This window comes from Centruroides vittatus, unplaced genomic scaffold (assembly GCF_030686945.1).
Source record: "Centruroides vittatus isolate TY-2023 unplaced genomic scaffold, ASM3068694v2 contig_926, whole genome shotgun sequence".
In the NCBI taxonomy this organism is placed as follows: Eukaryota; Metazoa; Arthropoda; class Arachnida; order Scorpiones; family Buthidae; genus Centruroides; species Centruroides vittatus.
The window spans coordinates 83,503-110,113 of record NW_027122612.1 but is presented as its reverse complement, the minus strand read 5'-3'; the positions used below and the strand labels follow the sequence as shown (position 1 = coordinate 110,113).

The following is a 26,611-nucleotide window of genomic DNA, read 5'->3' as shown; positions in this document are numbered from 1 at the left end:
TGACCCACACGGACTTGTCTCCCGAACTTGACACTCGGTCGACGACAACGGATTTGACTCCCGATTGTGACCACCCGGACGTGACACTTTTACTCACCGGACGCGACATTCGGCCGATCTTTCTTCCCAAACAGCTGTTATGAGGATTGAGCCTCCGGTTAGGGTAGGTTAGGTTAGGTTAGGCTAGGTCAGGCTCTTCTCATAACACTGTTCGGGAAGAAAGACTATCTGACAAAGGTAATAATTTTAACCTTAGGTAATAAATGAATCAACTTTCTTTTCTCACTGTCTTTGTGTTTTATAGGAACATTTGGGAGGGAGAAGAATCTCCCTCCCCAACTTTACCACGAAGAGGACCAAGTGGACAAGTGAATATTTTCCGAAATCTCCGATGGTAAGAACTCTTTCGTTTTATTTTTTAACACATCTTATTCTCGTATCGTAATTTACTGTTTTCTGTTTATAGACATGCCGAAAATGTTCTTCGATCACACACACACACACACACACACGGACACAACATCACTTTACACGAAGATATACACCGTTTAACCTTTACTTGAATTCTCGCACTCACGCACTTACATGTCATGCGCCTCGTTCCGTGTAATTCGACAGCAATGAAACAACACGAACACTCGCTTCCCACAAATCCAACCCCTGGGTCCTCGTCCCGGGAAGTGGAAACGCCAATTTTAAAGATTAAAAGACTTTAAATTGGCGGCCGAAGGGGCTCTGGTAATCACACATCTTGCATCGATTAAATGGAATTTCACACATTAGCATCAATAATCGTTTTGTGATGAATTGTTCTGTTAAATTTAGTGTGGTAAGAAATTATCTGCGCACAAATCCCGCTCGTATTTCAGTATTGCTAACTCGTTAAAGATTTGACGGCCGGATGGCCGAGCGGTAAAGGTGGCAGCCTACCGCTCTGGGGACCCGGGATCGAATCCGAACGGGTCGAATAATCCCCAGGAATTTTTCGGGGGTGGTCCGTTCGGATATGTCGGGCCCCGTCCCTCACCACCCGGTCGCCCCATTGTGGGCCTGGCCGAACCCATAATGGGCCTACTAAAAGAGGCCCTCTTAGTGCCCACAGGGCGGAAAGAGTTAAAAAAAAAAAAAAAACTCGTTAAAGATCTTTGTGCTTATCGTATGTTTCATCATACTTGCAAGCATCACGGTAGCTGGTTTTGTTCATCGAGAACTGTCTTAATCTTACCCATTTTTGGTTTCTTAAGATTCACAATGTGGGCTGCCGGACTGCATGGAACGTAACTCGACACATCAGGTACAGATTGCCCTGGGTTCTTCAATAGCCCGAATTCGATGTCAGAGCGGTAGACTGAAGTCTTAATCGCTCAAACATCCGGCCGTCACATTGTTTTCTAGGTGTTGAAAGTAGCGGCACTTCCATATAAACAGTTTCTTATTGTACACTAGACACTTACACATAAATTGTTTTTAGTTGGTCGGCAATGTCACATAATACATTATTTCGGTGAGAAATTGATATTCGATGTACACCATTTTGTTCACGGCGGGTTTTAAGAACTTAAGTATGACATATATTGAGGACGTTCTGTATTTAATAATAACGGATGAAATTTGATCCAATAATCTAGTGTCTTATATCAGGAGTCACGGTAGTGACTCTGATATAAGACACTAAAAAAGTCACTAACTGACAACATATACAGGAATCAGAGTTTCCGATTTTCGGGATCGATTTTTTGCCCCCAAACATTCTATGATATTTTCCAATATCAAGTGTCGTTCGAAGGAAAATTATTTTCTTAGGTAGTGTGCAAAATTTCAAGATTTTGTATAAAGCAGTTGCTGCAATATAAGCATTCGAAAAGTAGAAAAAAGCGGTATTTTGCATTATTACTAGTCTTTTAATTCATTGTTTCGCATTATTACTATTGTTCAATATATTTTAATAAATAAAATAACGGGTTTATATGGTTACTAAATAAATAAGAAAAAAAAACATTTACGATAGTCGATCTTTCATATTTAAAATAAATCAATTACAGAAACGTGACTGCAAATAATGAAATCGATTATTTTTTTATTTGTAAATATGACACGAACAATGTGTACGAGGTCTGCCATATTGTCAACGTGAATGCAAGTGTTTGTCAACAAATGATCAAATGCATGGCCTAGGTTGTCCCAGTGAAGAGAATGATTTTAAGAATCTGAGACATCGGTGTCACGATAATTATTTCCTTTCTATCCCTAGCACCAGCCTCGAATGCAAGGCTGATCCGATGGTCACTTTAATAAACGAAACCACGAAACGTCCAGGAAGTTCTAACCTTCCCGATTCTCTGTTTTCTAAAATGCGACTGCGATTAACAATCGAAGAGGGTGCGGCCAGCGCCGTCTGGGCGGTTGCACTCGTTTTCCCAATAGGGATGACGAGCGTTCCAATCTACACACACAATGCGAGGATAGTCCGCAAGAGGGAGTCCAGCGGTACAGCCGGCTCGACGCCATGTGGGGAATAGACGTTAACAAGAGAAATGGGGGCTTGTGTTACATATATCTGGGTTTCTTGAGATTCGACGCCTATGAGCTTAGGACCAGGGGGCGGACGGCCGGATGGCCGAGCGGTCAAGATGGCAGCCTACCGCTCTGGGGGACCCGGGATCGAATCCGAACGGGTCGAATAATCCCCAGGAATTTTTCGGGGGGTGGTCCGTTCGGATATGTCGGGCCCCGTCCCTCACCACCCGGTCGCCCCATTGTGGGCCTGGCCGAACCCATAATGGGCCTACTAAAAGAGGCCCTCTTAGTGCCCATTGGGCGGAAAGAGTTAAAAAAAAAGGACCAGGGGCAAATGGCGAGCAGGCCACCGGTGAGCGACCGCTGTTAAGACAGCGGACGGACAACAGTGGGAATTTATAAGTTACAAATTTTTCAATTTGTAGCAACGTGAGGTCACGGGTCGACACCAACTAATGGATTGGATTGTTTAGAATGTCAATTACAAAAATGCAGCTTTGATTGTGACTCTCGTAGACATGACAAAATTTGGAAATAAATGTAGCATTCCTTCGAAATCAAAATTGTTACGTTCTAAGTAATGAAGACATAAAGGAAAATTTTTAGCTGTCAGAAAAAAAAATATTATGGCGTGAGATATTAGCGAAAGTTTCAAAAAGAATGGCCAAGCCATTGGCGTAGCGAGGGGGTCTATGACATCAGAATTACTTTCGTTACTTAAGTGAAGTCTATTCGATATGTTGTTATATTTATTTTTAATTTAAATTAACAAAACTGTAGATTCTTTGACGGGCGGATGGCCGAGCGGTCAAGGTGGCAGCTTTCCGTTGTGGGGGACCCGGGTTCGAATCCCAACGTGATCGAATTATCCCCGGAATTTTTGGGGGAGTGATCTGATCGGATACGTCTGCTCCCGTCCTTCACCACCATGCCGCTCCATCGTGGGTCTGACCGAATCCATAATGGGCTAGCTGAAAGAGGCCCTTTTAGTGCCCACAGATCGGAAAGAGTTTAAAAAAAGAATGGCGTAGCGAGGGGAGTCTATTATTCACCGGGCGCCACTCGCAGAGGGGAGCCGAAATGGTCTCCAAGACAAATTATGTGTGTTTCTGGAGGGGGCGCCAATAAAGTTTCGTGTCCCGGACGCCAGTTATGTTCTCTGGGCCAAGGTTATCTTTACCAAAGAAACATTCCTAAGATAAAATTTCACTGTTGTCTAAATTGTGATAAGTTTTACTTGGAGAGCAACTTTTTACATTTCAGATGTTTTTGTTTGGATTTATAAATATGCATTAAATATTTTGGAATTTAGACAGTTATTAATTTTTAATATTTTTAAATTAATTCTATTTAAAAATTTAAAAGAGCGCCTCTGGTGTTCGGATGATAAAGTTATAATAGCGATGTAAGCAGACGATTAGCAGCCATATAATCTCGATTTGGTGGTACAGTTGTAACATAAGCAGACGAATAACAATATTTTACTAGATATTATTTTCTTAGTTAGATAATGGAAGAAAATAAGAAAGTAGACATACCGAAATTGAATCGTTCGTTTCAAATAGATCCATATTTAAAGTTTTATGAGAAAGAAATTAAAAGGAGGTGAGAAAATAGGAAATTTAACCTTTACATTTAACTATTTGTAAAAGTTCAAGGACACATTTTTTTTTTTTAAATATAAATATACTTTGCTGTTATTTAAATGACTTAAAATAAACTTTATCATTTAGAATGCCCTTTTGTATGCAAATTTACATTTAATAAGTTTATTTTGGAAGTTGTTATCAATTATTTATTTTTCAGAATGTAGTTGTGAAGTCATTCAATATTGTAAAGTTATAAAATCTACAATTGTAAGATTTATCTGTTCTAAGTTCATAAATCAAGGACATTGATAAAAAATAAAATTCTTAATTGTTAAATTTTTATAATGTTGAAATGATTGGGAAGGTATAAGTGTTTTAAAGATTGAGAAGATTAATCTTTTCAAAAAGAAAAAATAAAATAGTATTATTTATATCTTATGTATTTAACCTCAAAAGAATAGGTTAAAAATTTAATTTTAATCTGATTGGTAAAAATACTGCGGTAATTAATTTTATTTTGAAATGTTTGATCTGGATGTAGTAAAGTAACCAGAGAGAGACCTAAGGAGCACGGGCTCTCTCTTATGTGTATAAATTAAAATTGTCAAAAAACTTTAAATCTACTTAATGGTCATAATTTTTGAATGTTTTTAATTTTAAATGTACAGTACTTCCAGTTCTATTTGTTAATTCTATTTTGGAACCTGAAGATGGTTGTTATACATGGTTGAAAACATTTGTTTTCATAATAAACGTTCTATTTTTATTTGATTTAAGGTTTTTTGATGATAATTTTAGTTAATACATCTAATTTTCGGAAGTTTTTTTTGTTTATAAATGAAAAGAATCAAATAAGTACAGAAAAAAATTTGAATATGATAAATATACATTTACGTACAACGTATTTAAGGGTTTACTCTTCATCCGTAGCACTAGTGTCTGTATCCACAGAAGGTAGTTTATGTATTTTAATTTAGGTTCCTTCTAATATTGGTTCTAGTTATGCTACTGCTTGGATGATTATAGTAGTCTATCATACATATCTTTTATCAGAAAATTTATTTGAATATGCATAATTTATTATATTGTTCTTCTGAATTATTTTCCATGCTTATATTTATATGTTAACAACTTTACCCATCTGCCAATATATTCAAAATATTACATACATTGAAATAATGTCATGTCATAAAACTATGTGAAATTTGGCACAATGACATAATTTAAAAGATCAAACTACTACATTCAGGAAAAAAATTTTTTTTTAGTAACATTTTTTGGCCATTCTGTGGTCATCTATACCTTGTAAAAAGCACAGATGAATGAGAGATGTAGAACATAAATTTGATTTGATGAATTTAGAATAAAATTATTATAGAACATAAACAAAATTAAAATTAATTTATTAAGGATTTTTTTGAACCAAAAGAAAAATATAAGATTAAGAAAAAATTCAGAAACATTGTTTGATTCTGTGAACTGAGGATGATTGTATAATTACTGGAAATGTTAATGAATAAAGAATATTTTTGATTTCCTGAGTGTAATGATTGATCTTTTAAATACAGAAATAATAATATCTGGATAGTTTGTACAATAATTAAATCAAAGCCATTATTAAAAAAACAATTTAAATATTTCCTTGTTTAATTTTAATTTATTGCCTTTAAGGTTTAAAAGTGAGCAAAGAAGTCTAGAATGTTTTTTTAAGTTCTATTTCAGTAAGATAGAAAAAATAAATTCAATCTTATCTACTATATCATTTCCTCAATTTACTTGACATGATGAGACACAACAAAATTTTTGTGAGAAATATTTATACAAAACAATTTGATTCAATATTGATATATTGATTTAAATTTTTTTTCGTTTCATCAACTATTGTTTAATTTCAGCATTTTTATTTATTCTGAAAGCAGTATGCAGACTTGTCAACCTGATTTCATATATTTGGACTGTATTATGGATGAAAAAAGGCTAGCAGCATATTGACTTGATTTTACACCTAATGCATATCTTTTTTTCATTGTGGCTGTACAAATAAAATTTCTTTTTTCAAATATGCAACTTGTAAAATAATTATTGTTGGGGTTTTGTTTTTCACTGTACTGTTTTATGCATTTCTTTGCTTGATGAAGCAATGATTTACTGAGTTCATAGCATTTTTTATCTCCAAATTCATTGATTTTTAATGATATAAATGATAGCAAGATACTTTTTAAGCTCTTACTGCCTCTACTTTTTGCTTTGTTTTTTTTTATTAAACTAAAAATTCTTTTTTTCTGCATTATTATATGGCATAGTCAAAACAGCCACTTTTGAGACAAAAGAAAAGCAAAGTTTTCCACTTGCATCTCTCTTTTTTGACATATCCTGCCACATCATATCAATAGATTTAGAGGATATGATGAAATTTTGCTGCAGTTCACTGGCAGTAAACCATTTGCAATTTTGAAACTTGTCATATAACACTTCCATCTCAGTTGCAGCAAAGTTAAAAACTTTCTTAAACTTATCACAAAAGTACTGTAATTGAGAAAAACTGCAAGGATTTTAATAATTAACATGTTTGCTGTTTTTAATTATATCATTTTTAAGTCGCAATCTGCTTTGCAAGTAGCATATACTAATTTTAGAGAAGTTCTGAGATCATGTTATATAGAAAGCTTTTTATCTTTGAAGTAAACACATCATTTTTCAACTTTTAATAAATTTTGTTTTCTAGCAAATTCAATATACAAAGTTTCATCACAAACTTGATTTACAGCTGTAATATCCATATCAGCTACATTGTGTGCATTTTTGTGCAAATGAGAATCTTGAATAAATCTATTCATAATTAGAAAATTGTGAATTAGTTTGAAATATTTAGAATTATTTTCAAGAAATTAACCATTTTATCAGAAAGCCTAGATATTTGAGGTTTGTCTTTTTGTAAGGCAAAATTAATCTGGCAAAAACAAAAGCTTACTTATTCAAAGGATAACAGATATATTTTTGTCATAGGGACAGTTGTATCTTCCTTGCATTCTAAAAAAAATGCATTCTAATACTCTGCTCTTTAAGCTCTGTTCTTTTCTGTATTACAGGCAGCATTGTTGATGCTTAAACCAATTCAGTTATTCCAGCAAAGGCCATATTTTTCAAATATCTGACACATACTTTTGAAGATATTTTCTGTTGACAAACACATCCAAGAATTTTGCAGCAACTTTCTCTCTGTTTCTGCCAAAAATTCTGACACTTATTAGATACATCTTTTCCAACTCAGAGTCATTGCTCCAATCAGAAATATAGAAAATAGAGCTTGCTTCATTTCTTATACCAATTCTTTTATGGCTCTATTGAACAATGTGAAATAGTATCATTGATAATACAAGCACTCTTAGTCTGGGCACAATGAAATTTTGATGTTATGGCACTGTTTGGGAACATCTTCCTGAATAGAGAGGACTGGCACAATCTGCAGTAGCAAACAGCAGACTATGTTCAATGAGATGTAAAGAATAATGCAGTTATTACTTGCACTATGATAAGTTATTCAATGCTCGAATAACTTGAACTTAACAGTATTCAATAATAAGTTAATTCAATGATGATAATTTATTTTCAGATAGAAGTTAAATTAATATAGACATCTTATTTTATCCAGGATATCAGTGGTTCTGAAAATTATCCTAGTCTTCTCAATTGCTACTACAGTCTTAGCATGTTTCTGGTTAATACTCTCTTTCTAAAGAACCACAGACTTGTGTTTTTATGTTGATCATACATCAATAAAATGTACATTCTGCAAACTCATCTCTATGGTAGGAGCTGACAAAGCTTAGGATAGTTTTGTAATTCCAGGAGTGAAATTTAATAGATATTGTACTGCCAGAAACCTTTATTCTCTTTTTGAAAGGTGTATTTGGTTTGCTATTGCTCTGATTATCATCAGCTATGACAGTTTGAATGCTAAATTTTAAAAAGCAACTGAGAATCAATAGCTTCACCTTTAAGATAGCTGTTAACCTGAATAACAGCAAAAATACAGTATTTACTTTAAATGTCAAATTTTCAGATATGATAGCTTCAGTAGGCAGAAATTTTACTATGGGGATAGTAATGTAGAGTACAATACCTCATAAAAGTAAATATGAATAGATTTTCTGATAAACTGTTTCTTTGAGAAGATATTAAACATCAAAATGTGGCATGTGTAGACTTTTCAAAATCATTTTCCTTTATTACAGAAAATTATGACACATTGCCAGATATAGAAGAGAAACTATTATAATGTATTTATGGTTAGGTTAAATATTTTTAAAAAATATAATATTTTTAAAAAAATATTAAACCCAACTTAAATTATTGTAGAGAGGTATTTAATATTACTTTCCCTAACAGTAAAATTTTCTATTTGTTGAAATCAGGGTTGTGGAGTCGGTAAAAAAAACACTTGACTCCGACTCCTGATAATTTTAGCAGGTCTACTCCAACTCTGACTCCCCACTCCAGGCAAAATTAAATAACAAGTCATTTTATTGGGGGCAGAGGCACTCATAGAGGGTACCCTACTCTGAACTCTGAAAGGAGCTTTGGGCATTTATCCAAAAACCTTTATAGGTAGTATTTTTAATATTTAACTTACATTAATATTTATTTGTATAAAAAAATTAATTTTTAACAAATATTTAATAAGAAGAGAAAGGGGGAGCAATAAAATTCTACATCTACATATTTTTATTCTACATCTTTTGCACTTCAATTTCACCTTTCCAGAAAAGTTAGTCCAACTAAAAAGTGTTCAATCTAGCTACTTCAGCCCCTTGTTCAGAAAATAAAAATATATACTCTGATCAATTAGTCTAGCTCATTCAGAAAAATAGAGTACTTATTTTGAGCAGGGATAATAAAAGAATGATACAAAAGTATTTAAATTCAGTTGGGTCAAAATAATTTAACTACTAAATTGCAAATACTACAAAGAACACTACATATTTAATAAATTAAATTAATGTATTTTGTACTTAAAATAAATGAATTATTTAAAAATATAAAAAGATTTTAAAAAATTAATAAATATATAATTAGTTTTTTTATATTTAAATAAAAAAATTTAAGTAAATTAAAAATGCGTGAGTCGGAGTCAACACATTTTTTCCGACTCCTTTTGCTAGAAATTCCTCTCGACTCCGACTCCACCACCCTGGTTGAAATAGCTTTCTGAATACTCTAGTCTATTCAAATTTTCTTCTATGCTTAATGACTTATCTTGAATTAATATGAAAATTGTTTTTAAAGACAAACAAATTACAGTATAACTGTAGAAATAGAATTTACTTGCAGAGGTGGAAGTCTAGAAGTGATAGTGATAAAACATGTGGTTACAAAATTTCACATGATCACAGGATGGCATTAGTATTCAGATTGCTATACAATTGCCATAGCTTTTGTTAAAATGATAGATTGATTCATCATGTATTGCATGATTAATTAGTTGTTCCCGGAAAGGGTGGACATTTTGAAACTTTGGGCTGAAAGCTGATTGCAATTGAATAGGCTGTTTACATGCCAAAGAACAGGTAGTTGAGAGTTTCAGTGTGTAATTAAAGTTTGAATATAGTTTAGGCAAGGCATAAGTAAATATACCAAAAGATCTTCCAGATTTTTATCAGGCTATATTATGGCTAATTAATAATCCAAAATAAAACAGTTTGGCTAGAGGTGGTTAAGCTACCATTTCATGATAAATTTAATAATTAAAAATAAATTAACTTTTAATTTTAAATTTAAATATTCTGGAAGAAAAGAGTTGACATGAAACAAGACTTGATCCTGCAACTCTTGCTTACTGTGTGTAGTAAGCAAGAGTTGCAGGAACTTTGTGTTTTCAGTTAAGCTACCAGACCTCTTTCTAATCTTTATTTTTAGAGCTATTAATTAATCCATTTATAGGAAGCTCTGGAAACAAATCAATTCTAGCTAAATTGCTTTGTTTTAGATTATTGAATTAACTTTTAATTTTAAATTTAAATATTCTGGAAGAAAAGAGTTGACATGAAACAAGACTTGATCCTGCAACTCTTGCTTACTGTGTGTAGTAAGCAAGAGTTGCAGGAACTTTGTGTTTTCAGTTAAGCTACCAGACCTCTTTCTAATCTTTATTTTTAGAGCTATTAATTAATCCATTTATAGGAAGCTCTGGAAACAAATCAATTCTAGCTAAATTGCTTTGTTTTAGATTATTGATTAGCCTTAATATAGCTTGATAAAAATCTGGCAGATTGTTTGATATTACTAATATATCTGGCTATGTATGTTATTCTATAAGTAAAATATGTTTATGCTGAAACTTAGACAAGACATGCCTGAAAATGAGGAAAAACTGAGTTTTTCTTCATTTTGAGTTTTTAAAATTTTAATTTATCAAATTCTCAAACTTATATAAGTTAATTTATTTAAATGTTTTTGGAATATATTTCTCTATTCAGTAGTTTTTATAAAGTCAAAATTAATGGTAAAGTAATGAAAGCATGTAAAAAAGTTATGATTTTAGGCTGGTGTTAATATTTGATTGATTAAGAATGTCAGTGTAGAATATTTAATAATAGTTGAAGCTAGTACTGATAAATTTATAAGATTCTTTTAAACTCTGCTCAATAGAAAACTACAATTGTACTTTTCTATTTCTGTTTATTATTGCCAAAAGTATTTTAGAAACTATTATTTAATGTGAGCAAGGCTCTTTGCACCCACACAAGGCCCTATATTATTGAAAATATTCTTTTCTGTTATTAGTATAACACTATTTATTCTTTTGTAACAAATTTTGAACTAAATATTTTTGTATAAATCTCATATATTCTTTTATTTTGTATAATTGTTTTGGTTATAGAAATATTACAATAGATAAATTTTCTGAGCATTTCAGTTTGGAATATAATATTGACCTGATGCAGATCTTGTTTAACATTGGAAATGTTTGTCAATTTTTACATTAAATTTTAATACTGGATGTTAAGGGTTATGTTGATTGTACTTAAATTTTAGTTATCTGTATTTTGAATATAATTGAGCATTTAAATTTTATGATCTTGAGTAATAAAATATTATACTGCATGTAAATATGTATCTTATTTAAAACTTTTTAATTTCACATAATACAATTATAAATGTATTAATTCTGAATATGATTATTCTGTTATATTTCTTTTGGACTACATAAAAATTTAAAAGTTTTAAAAGTTATGTTTATGCATAATTTTTTAAATGTTCTGTTTTATATGAATAAACTGCATATTATATTTAAATGATCACATTTTAAAAATCTAAAATGAACCTTTGTACAGTTTTACACAAATGAAAGTGAAGTGGTACCTTTTTGTTTCCTTTAGATGACATTACAAGTAAAATAATTAGATAAGACACTGTTGGATAGAATTTGAAGATTTGAAGTTAATAGAAGGTTTCTCTGAATGTAAGCTAATTAATCATGCTTTGTGTTATTAAATCTTCAATATCATTGGACCAGCATGATATGTTGTTTTTGAAATCATAAGAAAAATACATAATTCAAATTTTTATTTAAATTTAATAGTTGCACCTTGCTTTTTATCATTCACAATATAAATATATATTTTTGTAAATTTTACAATGCAGACATTTTTTAAATTAATTTATTTATTTGGTGTATTTAATTCTTGGGCAATAATTTTAATAATTGCTAACAATTTTTATACTCATAACTGAATATATGCTTATATAATGCATGTTTTTTTTATAAATGTTTTCTTATTATATTTAAAAATATTTTATACACTTTGATATGAAAGTTATTTATTACAATTATATCATGATGCTATTTTAATCATGTCACAAACAAAAAATTTTCTAACTGTAGGAGTTGCAACAATACACTGTGATGAATGTTTACTTTTTGAACCTTGTGACTTAAATTATATTCATCTATTTCATTTAAAATTTTTTTTCAAGTGTTAAAAAAATGCCTAGCAGTGGAGAATGTAAAAAAAATGTGTCATACAGAATGCAAAGATAATCCATGCTTTTTAATCACTGTTGAGCCCATATATTTGTCACTAGATTTGTCATAAGTCAATGTCAAGGTGATCTGTGCGATGCCAAGTGCAGTTATTCATCATGTGCATAGTGCATCCCACTCCTGTTAATATCTGATTAATCAAACTCTTCAAATTTGCAAAGATATTGTTACCATTACTTCTCCCAAGATCACTGAACACTGTGTTCCAGTTAGTTCTCTTACAAACTACATAATTATTTGAAAGACCTAGATTGCTTAGTGTGTGTCTGATATAGGCTTCAATAATTTCTGTTATTTTATTGGCTTACTCTCAACGTTAAACAGTTTAATTTTAAAATCCCCATTCTAAAATAGTGGATAAGAATTGGAGCAGTTTCATACTACTATGGTTTGCTAGCATTTGTTGAAACGTCAACAACGAGAAAAATCTGCAAGAGATTTTATTGAAACTTCCAATGAATAGGATGTCAGCACAGTTTATTAATGCTTGTTTTTGTTATAGCACTTGACACAATAGTTGCTGTTTTCAAGTCAGAAAAATTTTCTTTGTGATCCTTTTGAACAATTCATGGAACATACTCTCATTGGAAATGTGAACAATAGAATTTACAAAAATGTATTTGGACAGTAATTTTTATCTCCAGGATGTGGATGTGTTTGCATAAATGAGGACATACAGTAACTCTTAGATGACATTTTTGTTAAATCTTGTAATGTTATGATTTTTAAAAAATATATTAAACTATATCCTGTCATTTACTATATTGCACATGCATCACAAAAATGTACAGATGTGTGTTTAGTAAAAAAAAATACATATTTGAGAATTATTTAAAAAGTAATGGATAATTAATGATTAATTTATTTTCTAAGTGATATATATGTGATGTATAAATATAATTTTAATTTTGTTTGCAAATTTAGTAATCATTGAGTGGGAAAATATAATAATATAACAGTTCTAATTTATTGGTACAATCGAAACCGTGTTGTTATTTATATTTGGTATACTGGCACAATAAAGTGGCGCTTAATCAACACTGAGCGAGTTTTCCATCTTTATTTAGTTAGTACACTATTTTACACTAGAGAAGTAGATGTAGATCAGGACGGACTGGATAAACACCTCTTGACTCATTGCTGTAAATATTTAATTAACTGCACTAAGTAAGAGGTCATAATCTACCTTTAAAATTAAATCAGTCTCACTTTAATAATAATAATAAATAATAAAATTGTAAAATGGTGATATTGTGAACTGTTGTTATACGTATAACATATTCTTTTGAAGAATGATGATTGAGAGAGAGAGCAATTCTTTAATATATTTTTGATATTTAGAAACTATACATTTTTATTTTTATATTTGATACTTTTATATTGCTTATTGGAGTTTGAAGATCATTTTTTTTTCATTATCAGAATTGTTCTGATAATTACTCTATTGTAATGAAATTCGAAATTGGATAGCCGTGTTGGAATGGCAGTTTACAGAATGTGTCTAGAAGAATTGTAACACTCAAGGGAATTTTTATACTGTGTTTTACCTTATTATATTTAATTTTACAACTTGTTACTTTAACGTTGTTATTAAGCGTAACTTTGTAAAACCAATCATTGTTTCATCCACCCTGCAAAAGATATTTTACCTATAAGCTAGTGCTTGGGATTTTGAGGAAAACAATCGTTCTGCTATGACTGTCATACGAGGACTGTATTTATAGATACCGTAATAATTGTCATGAACTTTTTTGTCTCATGCCTATCCGTTAAATGTTGTTCACAGGTGAGTGTTTTAAACCAAGTTAGCTGAAGAGGGGCGAAAGCCCGAAACGCACATGTAAAATAGCATACTAACTAAATAAAGATGGAAAACTTGCCCAGTGTTGATTAAGTGCCACTTCATTGTGCCAGTATACCAAAGTTCTAATTTAGTTTCTAATTCTAATTCACATAAGTTAATTATTTTGTTATACACCCTGCTGTGCGGCCTGGATTTATATAACAGTTCTAATTTTTATATATAAATATAAATGTAAGAATGTTAATTTTGTCTTAATTTTTCTGAAAATTAAAATTTTCACAAAAACTTATAGTAAACTGAAATGTTTCTTCATTTGTATTAAGAACCTCAGAATAAACAATGTAAACTGAAAAAAAAAATCATTGTATAAATAAAAAGAATTTAACATTTGTTGATTATAATTATTAAAAATGTATTAAGAAATTTTTATTGGTTTATTTTAAGATGTCAATAAATTGAATGTTTTGTTGAAAGAAATTTTTGTAAATGATTATTTTTTGTATTTATATATAAATTTTTGTTTCAGCATTAGGACAGAATTGTACTGTACATATATAAAGAAACTGATCTTCATTGCATATTTTTGCTAAGAATTATATATATACAGTAATATTAAACAAAATAATTTTCCTTTTCAGAAATTTGTTATCAAGGAAAATATTTTTTAAAAATTTATTCATATCTGTATTAAATTTCTATAAATTTCAAATTTATATTAAATAAATATTCAGAAAACTTCATGAGCTCTTTTTGCTTTTTATATTTAAAATTTTTGAAATTCTCATTTCTGTATTAATTTTTATTGAGTTTTTAAGGGAAATAATAGCTTAATTGTTATAAATTGGTTTAGATGGAAAGTTATGCCTTATTGCTGTTTACCTTTTTTATATAATTTTTATGATTTTTATGATAATTGAAGTAATTTGCTTACTAAAATAGTTAATATTTGTATATTTTGCATGACTATTTGTAAATCTGATATGTAGCATTACATTCATTAAATGAATTTTATATATATCAATTTGAAAATGATTAAACACAGATTAAACACACTGTTACACGATACTGGAAGTAGCAATGTTTAAACATTGATGCCAAAAGTAGCATGTAAAAGCATCTGTGTGCATTTGTTGAACTGTTCTAGCTTTTATGTGTTTAAAATCTTTGAAAGTGATTATTTAGATTTTATGGTATAGACATAGGAAAGTTTTAAATTTGTAATTTTATTATTTTTATAAAGTAGTCAGAAGGTATTTGCCTTCAAAACTATAGTACTGAAGTTTATTCTCTAGAAATCTGTAAAAATTAATTTTTCAACTATCAATTCTTATTAATTCTAGTATTATTATTATTCAATATTTACTTAAATTTTATTTCCAACACTTTTTGTCTCTCTTTATTTTATTTTAAAAAATATTTTGCATTTAAAATATTTGATTGATATTTTAAATGAAGTAGTTGATTGGATTTGACTTGGCAGCATTTTTAATGCATTTAACATCTAAATGAAAGTATCAGAGCTTACATATTGATAAGTTTTGATTTGGAATGTATTCAAAAAGATCAATGTATTGCATTTTAGTTGAAGTTTTGAATACTATACAAATAGAAAAGTCAGTGATGAAAAGCATTAAAGCTGCATATATTATTACAAATTTGTTAAGAAATTCCTATTTCTTTAATATAAATTTTTAATAAACTTCAGTTTTTCAATATAGTTAAGTATCAGAATGTATTGTTTGACAATGGTGTTTGGAAAGTCAGTGATTCCACTGACTTTCCAAACACCATTGTCAAACTTCTAGGCTTACAGGAAAGTGACTCTGAACGTCCGACATACACGTTTTCGTGTTTAAAACTTTGGCTTCAACCTCACTATTAATTTCTGAAAAGGAGTGTGCTTTATTGATTTTGAAAATGAAATTCAAACTTAGCATCTGAACTTAGAGTTCAACCATATTTAAAGACATCTCTTATGCTAATGTAAAAAAGAAATAGATGAGCTAACAATTCTGTCTCAATGCTACAATGCAATATTTATTAGAATTAATTTTTTATCATTCAAAATTTTTAGATATGGCATATTTAAAAATATTCTGAAAACAATGGATGAAATGGAGGGTGGTATAGAAAAATTTGGGGATAGTTACAATACATGTGGACTTCATGTGACTAAAGAAAATGGAATAAGAGGAATAGAATGGGCTCCGGGAGCTAAAGGGGTATTTCTCAGAGGAGACTTTAGTAAGTTTTAGATTTTTATTTGAGTTATGATGATTTATTCTTTATTTAAATAATAATAATTTATTTATTTATTTCCTTTTTATTAATATTTGCTAATATTGTTTTTTATACATGAGCAATGAGTGATTTTTAGTTTAAAATTTCAGAATTTAACTATTACAACATATAGTGTACATTCTGCATAATTTATAATTTGCTAGAAAATTTTGATCACAAAATTAGATGTTAATCAATTCAAAACAATTTATAAAATAGCAACATAACTAGATACAATCATAAATAACAAGAGCATGTTCTACTCTATATTTTTCACTTGTATCTACAAATATTCTTTACATTGTGCTGCTTGCAGAAACATATTTATATTATCTTATTGATCACAATGTCACCAACAATAACAACAATTAAAAGATTTATCTTTGGAAAAATGAAATTAATATTCTTATTGAAATTACATGTTTTTTTTATGTTTTAATAGGTCTTATTATACACAATTAACCTAAAATGATACAGTAATTGACCTGTTGATCACAACTGATTCGTTGGCCGTATCTAATTTATATAGACTTTATTTCTTAGAAATAGTAATATAATAAATTATATGAGTAATACCAATTAAATTGTTGTTGAAAATAAATTTTAACGCAATTTATTTTTTCAGATGATTGGGATCGTACTTCTCACCCATACAAAAATATAGGATATGGTAAATGGGAAATAAATATACCACCAAAAAGTGATGGAAGTTGTCCAATTCCACATGGTAGTGTTATAAAAGTATGTTATATATTATATACTTAAATTTACCTAAACATTAAATTTAAATGTGTTTTTAAAATCATTTATATAAACCAACACTATCTTAATAATAAATATTACTCCTACTTGGTTTATTTTAATGTCTAGTGCAGCAGTTTCCAATCTTTTTTAACTTGCGTATCCGCTGGCAGCCTATTTTTGTTAACTTTTATTATGTATTCATCAAACAGTGGCACCTTGATCAATTATACAGCACTTACACATAGAAAAAGATTTTTTAAATTGAAAAGCATTAGAGGAAGGACACAGATAGATGTAAATAAAAATATAATTATATTTTAATTATAACTAAGTGTAGTGCTGTGACATCGCCAAAGACCTCAACACAGAATCCAAATATTCTTATAGTACATCTGCCATTATTTCTTTTTTTTTTTTTCATACCCCTAAACCTCCAATTGCATAACCTGGTTGGGAATTGCTGGTCTAGTGCTATGCTGAACCTAGATCAAAGCATAACTATAGGAAAAACTAGTGTCATTGTGGTATTGTATCCTATTTGGCTTATATACCAGTGCCTATTGCTATGATGTGCCAAGATAAAGGCATAACTAAAGAACATGCTATTATTTTATTTACATGCTGTTTATGTATTTATCTGTGTTTTAAGAATTTTCTGACTAACATGGCTATACCAATGAGTAATGCCGTTATTCCCTTTCTCTAAATAAATGTGTTTAGTATAGTGGCTTTGGATGTAGTGTATGGTATGTGTTGTGAAGTCCTAATGTTTCTGCATAGTGTTGCTGTTGTGTAAAATCTTGCCTCCAAAAGCCTTCAATCATTTTTTGAAATTCAAAACAGCCTCTAAACAACCCAAGTAATAGCAATAACTACCATTGTTGTAGAGTCAGTTACTGGAGTCAAATGTTTTTGGGTGGAATCTGTAAAAACTGTTGACTCTGGTGACTCTGACCTTAAAGTTTACTATTGGTAAGGTGTGAAGTAAGAAAAATGCTTTTTAATTAATTAGTATCTAAAGAAATTTCTTAGAAAAGGGACATTTCAACAAATTTAGATATCAAAATGATATTAATGCATAAAGGCCATTTCATAGGAAAATTTTATGCATATCTCAAGTGACATGCTATATACTTTCAGAAAATAGCTTTTATTAATTTAAGGCCCACCAGTGGCCAAATAGATAAAATCATTGAACACTTGTAATTAGTCGTGGAATCATGCCTGGAAAGCTATGGTATCACTTTAAAGCACCAAGCTTATGTTTACCAAAGATAAGCTCCCAAGAAAAAATTTGACTTTCATTTCAAATGCCATAAATGCAATATTTTTCTCATCTCATATGTTTTACTCTGGATATCAATCGTGTTTTGAATAATTTGACTGATTAATTTTTTCACTGCCCTTCTATTGGTTTCAAGTTATTTATGGCTATTTATTATAAATTCAATATCATAATTTTGTCTTACAACAGTCGATAGAATAACAGTGAAAAAAAAAAGACCGAGATCAGAATCTAACTGCAACAAACTAAAAGAGGAAGAGAAAACTGCAAAATGTAATTAATAGGATTGTTTCAGCTTATTTTATTTTTCTCAGAGCACAATTGCACTTGTCAGTTTAAGATGATTGATTTTTTTCCAAATTTCATATTTTAAAATTCTATTATATGTTTGAGTTTAGTCAACCGTCAGTAGAAAATTAGCTTCTTCCACTCCAGCTACAACAGGAATTAATTATTTTATGGACCAATTTATTACATCATTCATCAAATCTTTAATTTTTTGCATTCAATGTATTTAATTTTTTATATTGAAAATTAATTAAATTTAAATCAACTTTTCATAATTAAGTGATAAAAGTGGAATTCTTTTGACTATTAAGATGTAGTGTTTCTTTATGTATTTGATAGTTTTTCCAAGGTAAATTCATTATATCCATTTTTTGATTCTTGCCGTCAATTTTAGTCTGACTTTTTATAGTCAAAATTTTAGATAGACACCACTGGGTACCCAAATACATTTTTCTTATAAAAGGAATTGTAGTCTGACATTTAAAAAAAAAAAACTAAGGCCAGAGTCAAATTTGCTTGAGTTGGAGTTGGACTTTTCGTTTATTGACTAAACCACACTGGTAACTACAACTTCTGTACCATTCAAAATATCAAAAGTTTTATTTAAATAAATAACACACAATTTTCTATTAACATTTCAACATTAGAGTAGTCAGTTTTGCATTTTCACCTGCATAGTTGCTTTATACCTGCTACTGAGGCTGCTGACTTTCTTGCCTTTTGTTTGGAAGAAACAGATTTTTAGCAGGTTCTGTTTCTTAATTTCAGTTCATACTTAACTTTCAAAATAGATTATTTTCTTCCCTGTCTTATATCTAAATTCCCAAAAGTTTGGAGAAAACACTAAACCTGGCAATTCTGATTATAATCTTTGCACAGTTTTTTCTTTTAACCAATACACTATATTAAAATTATGCCAAAGAGAATAAGTTGTACTGTTGGTTTTGAAATGCTATTAATTTATGGTAAAAGTTTTTTTTATAACATATAGAAAAAATTGCCATTAGAAACAAACTTTTAAAAATACCTCTGAATACAATACACTTCCAAATTTGCCTGAAGACAAGAAAAAAAAAAACAAAATCTGGAGGCAACCTGTTTCTACGCTTTTGTATAATGCATGTAGTATGACACCTGTGCACAAAAGGACTACTGGCACAATTTAAGTAGGTTATCTATTTCTCACAAATGCTTTATTGCTAAATTCTGAGTATTTGCTAATTTTTTTAATGTATGTATTTTGTATGTTGTTGGTGTTTGCTACAGTTATGCCTGTGATGTATGTGATTTTGTTTTGTTTGTTAATGAATGTGACATCTGGTCTGTTGTGATTATTTTGTCTGTCATTGTGGCAAAGTCATAGTATATTGTATATGTTTTGTTTTCTATGATTACATAAGATATGTATTTCTAATATGGTGTGTGGATTTGGGGTAGTTTGTGTTTGGGTGCAGACTTTTGATGTATTACATTTCTGTTTGGTTATATCAGTAGCATGTTTGTGCAGAAAGCTTGCAACTTGAAGTTATATGTTATATAGCTTCATTCATGATGCAGTATATCTACAAGTGTCATTTGTAAGTTCTGTCTTTATGCTTTCTGTAGTTTTTTGTGCATTAATATTTTAATTTACGTATATTTTTGTGAAATCTTGCTCATTATACAGTTAATCTGATTTTTAAATTGATTTTCATATACACTAATATATATTAAATTTATATAGTTGGTTATTTTGACTCAAAATGATGAATATGTAGATAGATTGAGTCCTTGGGCTACATATGTTACTTGTCCAAGAGAGAGTATTGTTTATCATCAAATATTTTGGAATCCTGGAGAAAAAGAAGTAAGTTATAATATCTTCTATTATACATTTTAAAAATTGTAAATCTTATTTAGTTAATTAAAAACACTACTATTATTATGTTTGATTCTTTTAAAACATTAATACTTGTATTTTAGTAAGAGAAATTACTATTATACTTTTGAATTTAAGTATAAATTCGTTAATTTTTAGTTTTTCAAAACAAAATAGAAAAATAGCAAATTATTAATTTCTAATGACTAGTCAGGTTTTTTTTTATTTTTCACATTATTCAAAATTTATTATTGCTTTTGATATTTATATTATTGTAATACAGATGGGCTTTAATTTGCTGAAGAACAAGTTAGTTGACTTTTATTATAAGAAAACTGATTTTTTTGAAAATATAACTTAAAATGTTTATTAATATGAATTGTACTTATATTAATTTTTCATATTTTTTGTTTTGTTTGGTGTCACGACTTAGTGAATTTATAGACACTTGGCAAAGTCATCTATTTAATCCATAATCTTTACAGAGACACGTTTCAGGCTTTTGCCCCTCTTCAGTCTGTTACGTAATATACATATGTTGCATCTGGTGGGCATCTGATGGGAACAAAAACATACTACTAGTAAATTAAACTTAAACTAAATAATCAAATTAGTTGTTAGATTAAACTGTGAAAATACTAAAATATTATTAGGGTATTAAAATGTTAATTAAATAATAAATTAATTAACAATTTAAATTAAATTTAATATTAAATATAAAATTAAGCTACACCAAACTCTCTATTATTTGTGCTAATTAGTGCATGGATGTGCACAAAAACCAGAAAACATGGATAATCCAAAATAGTTCTCTAAACCATAAAAAAAAAACTATTTAAAGGTTTTAAATGAACTTCAATATATAGGTATCCCTCATGTAACATAATACAGTGGTACCTTCACTTATGAGTGTCCCAACTTAAGAGTTTCTTGAGATACAAGCTGCTGATTTTTTTTTATCTTGGCTGATTTTTTTTGCTTTGAATTGAGAACTAAAATTTGGATTTTGAGCCAGCTTCAGATACCCCACTGCTAGTTGGTGCAGCAAACACCACAGCAGACTATAGATTAAGAAAAAGATGGAAAACTGCCATGATTCTGTCATTTTCATTACTCTTCCAGTATCTGACAGGCTAGCTTATAGAAAAACATGTGACTGAGTGACATAGGCATTAGATCACTTTCATGTTGTATATGGAACCACTGTCTCTCATTTCTCGAATTTTCCATCTTTTCTTTCTATGCATCTATGCAGTGAACAATGCAACAGCTGCAAAGCCAGTTTATTGCAGTACATTCTATTGTGTTTTTATACAATATTTGTTATTTATAAATACATTTTTCTTATTTAAAAACATGTAACAAAATTGTGGTGTTTTGTGGTCCGGAATGGATTAATGGCATTTCAATTCATTTCAATAGGGAAAATTGATTTGACATACGAGTAATTTGAGTTGAGTTCCATCACAAAACAAATTAAACTCGTAAGTCAAGGTACCATTGTAGTTGCATTCTGAAAAAGTGCATGTTATGAGAATCTGTGCAATGCAAAACATAGGGTTACATTCCAGAAGTTAGCAAAAGTATATCATTTTTTTGGTTACTAAGAATTTTTCTTTTTACAAAGTGTCATCATCTCAGCTCTTTTATTCTTCTTGATCAGAAGTATCAGCAACATTTTCATATTTTTTATTTTTATCATAAAAATTTTTTATGGATGATGAAATAAAAATATGTTGTTCATCAAAAATTTGTTCTAGTGGGTTTTATTTGTTCAGTCGAGTACTGAGTGACTTTTTCCAGAATTTGTGTTCAAGTACCAAGATACTGCTGTATTTTGATTGTCATTTTTATGAATGAAGTAATCATTTATAGGTTAGTAATACCTTGTTAAAAAGTTTAATAACACATTCCCAAAATGTTTGATCTTCATTAGTAAAGTTTTTTCACACATTTCCCAAAATGTTTCATATTTAGTAAAGTTTATTTAATCTATAAAAAGAAAACATAGTGACAGTGTTAAGGGCTAAAGTCTGAAAGCAATAATGACAACACCTGGTTGATAGGAAAGTTAGTACAATTTTTTTCTTCCTTGTCCTATCAGTTTTCATTAAAATAAACCTGATGAAAAGCATGAAATAATTTTGAAAATTTCAATATTCTAAAATTCATGGGCAAAGGACAAGAAGACACAAGACATTGTGATTGGGACTGGATTTGAAATTGGCTCAATTGATAGCCTATAGTGATCCCCTACTAGGACTAGAATAAAATAAAAAGTTGATGTGTGCAATTTTCCACAAAATGGATAAAGGTCAGTTTTCCTAACATTGGCCCTATGGGGGGAAATCTGACTTTTGATTGCCTAGATCAGTGTTTCTCAAACTTTTGGTCTGCGACCCCCCCCCTTTTTGCACTTAAAAATTTCAAAGGACCCCTGAAGAACAAGTATGTGTAGAAAAACATCCCGGAGGTAGGGGGTCAATTTAAATTCAGGAGGAGTTAATTTCTTTTGTTTAATTAATCTATCCCATATTGAAATTTCTCTGTTGCGTGTCGCTTTGCGTTGAATTTTTGTTAATGTTAAGACTAACAAAATTTTTTTAATTATTTCTTTATTTTTCACAAACAAAATAAACATTGTAAAGAGAAATTTAAAAAAAAAAAACAATGGAGTCAGAACTTTCCAAATCTTGCATATTGTACTTTAAAAAAGTGCATGAAAATTTTGAGAATTTTCTTCCTTTTCTGACTTTTAAGAAGACTAAAAATTAAGACAACTCTAAAACATTTATAAGAAATGAAGTAGAATTCTCTCAAAAAGGTCAAAAAAACCAAACAAGTATATAGAGAGAAAAAGGTTTTTAATTACTTAATGTTCCCCTGAGTAGGAGATGGAAACTGAACTTGATGGTTGTGCATCCTTTGTGTGGTTTTGTACTTAGGAAAGCCCTACTGATGAGGCCAATGAGAAGGCAAAATGCATTTAGGGGAACGTTATAATTTATATATATATATATAAAAAAATATATATATATATCTTATATATAAAATTGTCGTGTCACAATTTTTGTTACCGTACTCCTCCGAAACGGCTTTACCGATTTTCACCAAATTTCATATGCATATTCAGTAGGTCTGAGAATCGGCTACTATCTATTTTTCATACCCCTACACCATTTCCCCCCTTTCAAAAATATATTTATATATGGATTAAGGCTTTTATGTCCAACAGATGGCGCTAACTTCCGACGACCTAAGTTTGCTTTTCTGTCAGGCATTCTGCTTTTCTGTGAGAATGGACTGAAGCAGATCATTTTCTATCTATCTATATAAATAAAATATAACGTTCGTTTGTTCCTACCGATTCCTTTGAAATTTTGACACAACGTTGCATTCGAAAACGCACGTGTTTTTATATAATATATACATGTCGAAATTCCCCCCAGTGGGGGGAGATGGACAGGATTAAGGCTTACCGTGAAGAACTCTGCTTCTATTATACTATTTTACATGCGGTTTTTTGCGTTTTTAATTGTGTTTTAATAGGTTACGTCAACAGAATATACACTAAAAAGGGATTTTTCGATATTCCCCATCAGGAAAAGTGACAGGATTAAGGCTTACTGTGAAGAACTCTGCTTTTATTATACTATTTTAGATGCGTTTTTGATTGCATTTTAATTGGATACGTCAAGAGAATGTACACTAAGAAGGGATTTTTTGAAATTCCCCCCACAGGGGAAGTGTTATACATTTATAATAGATACATTTTGAGCCACAGCAACGCGTGGCCGGGTCAGCTAGTTCTATCAATAAATTTCTTAAGTTTCGTTTGTAAATTCAGTTTAACATCCATCGTTGTTTTAGACTGTTTTTTAGTGTATATACATTTGTGAAAGCCCACCAGTGGCTGAGTGGTTCCGTTGCTGAACACTGGCAGCTGATTGCAGAGACAGAGTTTACGTTAAACAACATTTAACAACAGAATGGCCTATAGACATTGGCTGGCTGAACCGCGGTTTAAAATGCATTGCAACGATGACGAGCATCTATTTCTGAATGCCCTCTACAAGATCTTGAAAAAAACATTGGCTCTTACTTTCTTGGACATTACTCCCCTGTTTTAGGAGTCATTCAGTCAATCAGGTTATTCGTTTGTGACGTCAGAAAAGGTCGCCAGCTATATTCCGAAAGCTTCCGGAAATAAAATCTTAAGGCTGTCAACAACCATTGTTCGGCAGTTAATGACGACTCTTTTCCATTTTGATATTTAATTTCGTCGCCAGTATGGTTTAAAATACAAACAGATCCATATTTAGAAAATTTATACCAAATTCGAAATTCGTCTTTGGAATAGATTTTTAAGGAATTATTTCGACATCGTATTACTGTCTCCCTTCCTAACTGTCAAAATGAATAATTTTAAATATTTTATTATTATTATTATTATTATTATTATTATTATTACATTTCTTTTTATTTCTATAAAAAGATTTCAGTGATTATTAAAATTGTCTTGTTTAACTGAACATTCTGACTAGGGGATTAACTACAATGACCCAAAATGCATTAACGTTTTATAACTGACACAATACTTGAATTGTTAATAAATGCATCTGATTTAAGTTAATTGTAATTTTAAGTCTTCACCCATTTGAATATTGAAATTGGAACATTTAAAACAAATTTAAAGTACAGTCAAACCTGTTTTTATGCGGGGGATAGGGACCGCATTAAAAAAAACGCATTAAAAAAAATCTCACGAAACTTCACGAATGGCTGTAAATAATAGTTTTCGCAACACAATTAAAAAAATAATTTTTTTATGCGGTCAACAGGGACCGCATAAAAAAAGTCTCACATAGAAAATAACTCAAAACCGTACGAAATAGAATTTATTGACAACAGATGTCAGCACTTGACTGCATCGTCTGGTCTATCGTCTGTTTTACATATTTTTGTCCAGGTGGTGTTTTGTTGACTTAAAAAGTAAATTATTTCATTTTTCGCATATTCATGCAATAATATTACTATAATAAGTGCATTTATGCTATAATAAGTTTATTTAGCTATAATAAGTCAACGTGAGACATGACGAATCGCACGAGACTAGTCGCCAACTATACCGCACAAATTAAAAATTCGCATTAAAAAAATCGCACAAATAAAAATCGCACATAAAAAGAGCGCATAAAAACAGGTTTGACTGTATTTAATTTTGTTATTTTTGCTCCAAGCAATTAATTAATGAATAATTTTGTTGATTTGTACCGTTTACAACATTTATCAAAGGAACGATATCCATTTTTATCTAAACTTTTCCACCAACAAAAGTACCACTTGAGTTAAAAAGCCCTCTAAACCTGCTGTCGAGTGAGTCTAGAAAGTAGGTCAAATAACTTGTTTCTAATCGCTGTCTACATTGTGGCAAGCGAGAAATGCTGTCTCTGCAATGACATTTTTCTGAACCGCGGTCTACCCAATTTGTAAATTGTCACGGTCTCTTAAAGGTCTCTGCGATCGGCTGTGGGAGTTCAGTCGAGGGTTTGTGGGCTGGCCATGTGGAGTTTTCTGGGTTTTCTCCACATCTGTAATGCCTGAATAGGGGCCAGTTACCCTTAAGACCTCCTGGAAGGCATTTCTCCCCTCATAACATGCATATTCAGAGAAGGCAACAGGGAACTAACTTCCCCCAAGACATCACTTGACACAAACTAATCCATACTAACCTGTGCTAGGTGTTTGCCGACATCAGGGTGACCTGATATGGCATATGAAGAGAGAGAGACATTTGTGAAAAAGTTATTACCATAAACATCACACTAATGAGTCAAGGTCTCACACTCCCACAACTTTGCCTACTGGTCTACTGCAAAATAATATTCTAGGACTAATGACTCACCTCACTTCCATCCCTTAGAATTGACAGTTAGGGATGAAAGAAAACCTGAAAGTTGCTTATGATACTTTGTCCTTTTATAGTAATTTCTAATATTTTGATGATGCACATGGATAATAGGGAGTTTAGTGTATTTTGTATGTGTATCTTTTAGAAATTTAATGTATTTAATTAATTTGGCTATTTAGTATATACAGTGGAACCTCGCACAATGAGTGTTTTGCATAATGAGCAAATCAAATTTTTAAAAAATGACTTGCTTAACGAGCAATGTTTTGCATAACGAGTGACAAGGAGAGG

At 30.3% G+C, this 26,611-nt stretch overlaps 1 protein-coding gene across 1 annotated transcript in view; it reads left to right on the top strand.

The window, feature by feature from the left end:
* Window positions 1-3,914: 3,914 nt before the first annotated feature.
* Window positions 3,915-26,611, top strand: part of AGBE (1,4-alpha-glucan-branching enzyme) — a 50,052-nt gene continuing 27,355 nt past the window's right edge. Inside the window, exons 1-4 of the mRNA XM_067281769.1 lie at window positions 3,915-4,122; window positions 16,029-16,198; window positions 16,860-16,975; window positions 20,275-20,397. Coding sequence (XP_067137870.1) covers window positions 4,028-4,122; window positions 16,029-16,198; window positions 16,860-16,975; window positions 20,275-20,397 — 504 coding nt within the window. The 5' untranslated portion in view covers window positions 3,915-4,027. The remainder of the gene's footprint in view (window positions 4,123-16,028; window positions 16,199-16,859; window positions 16,976-20,274; window positions 20,398-26,611) is intronic.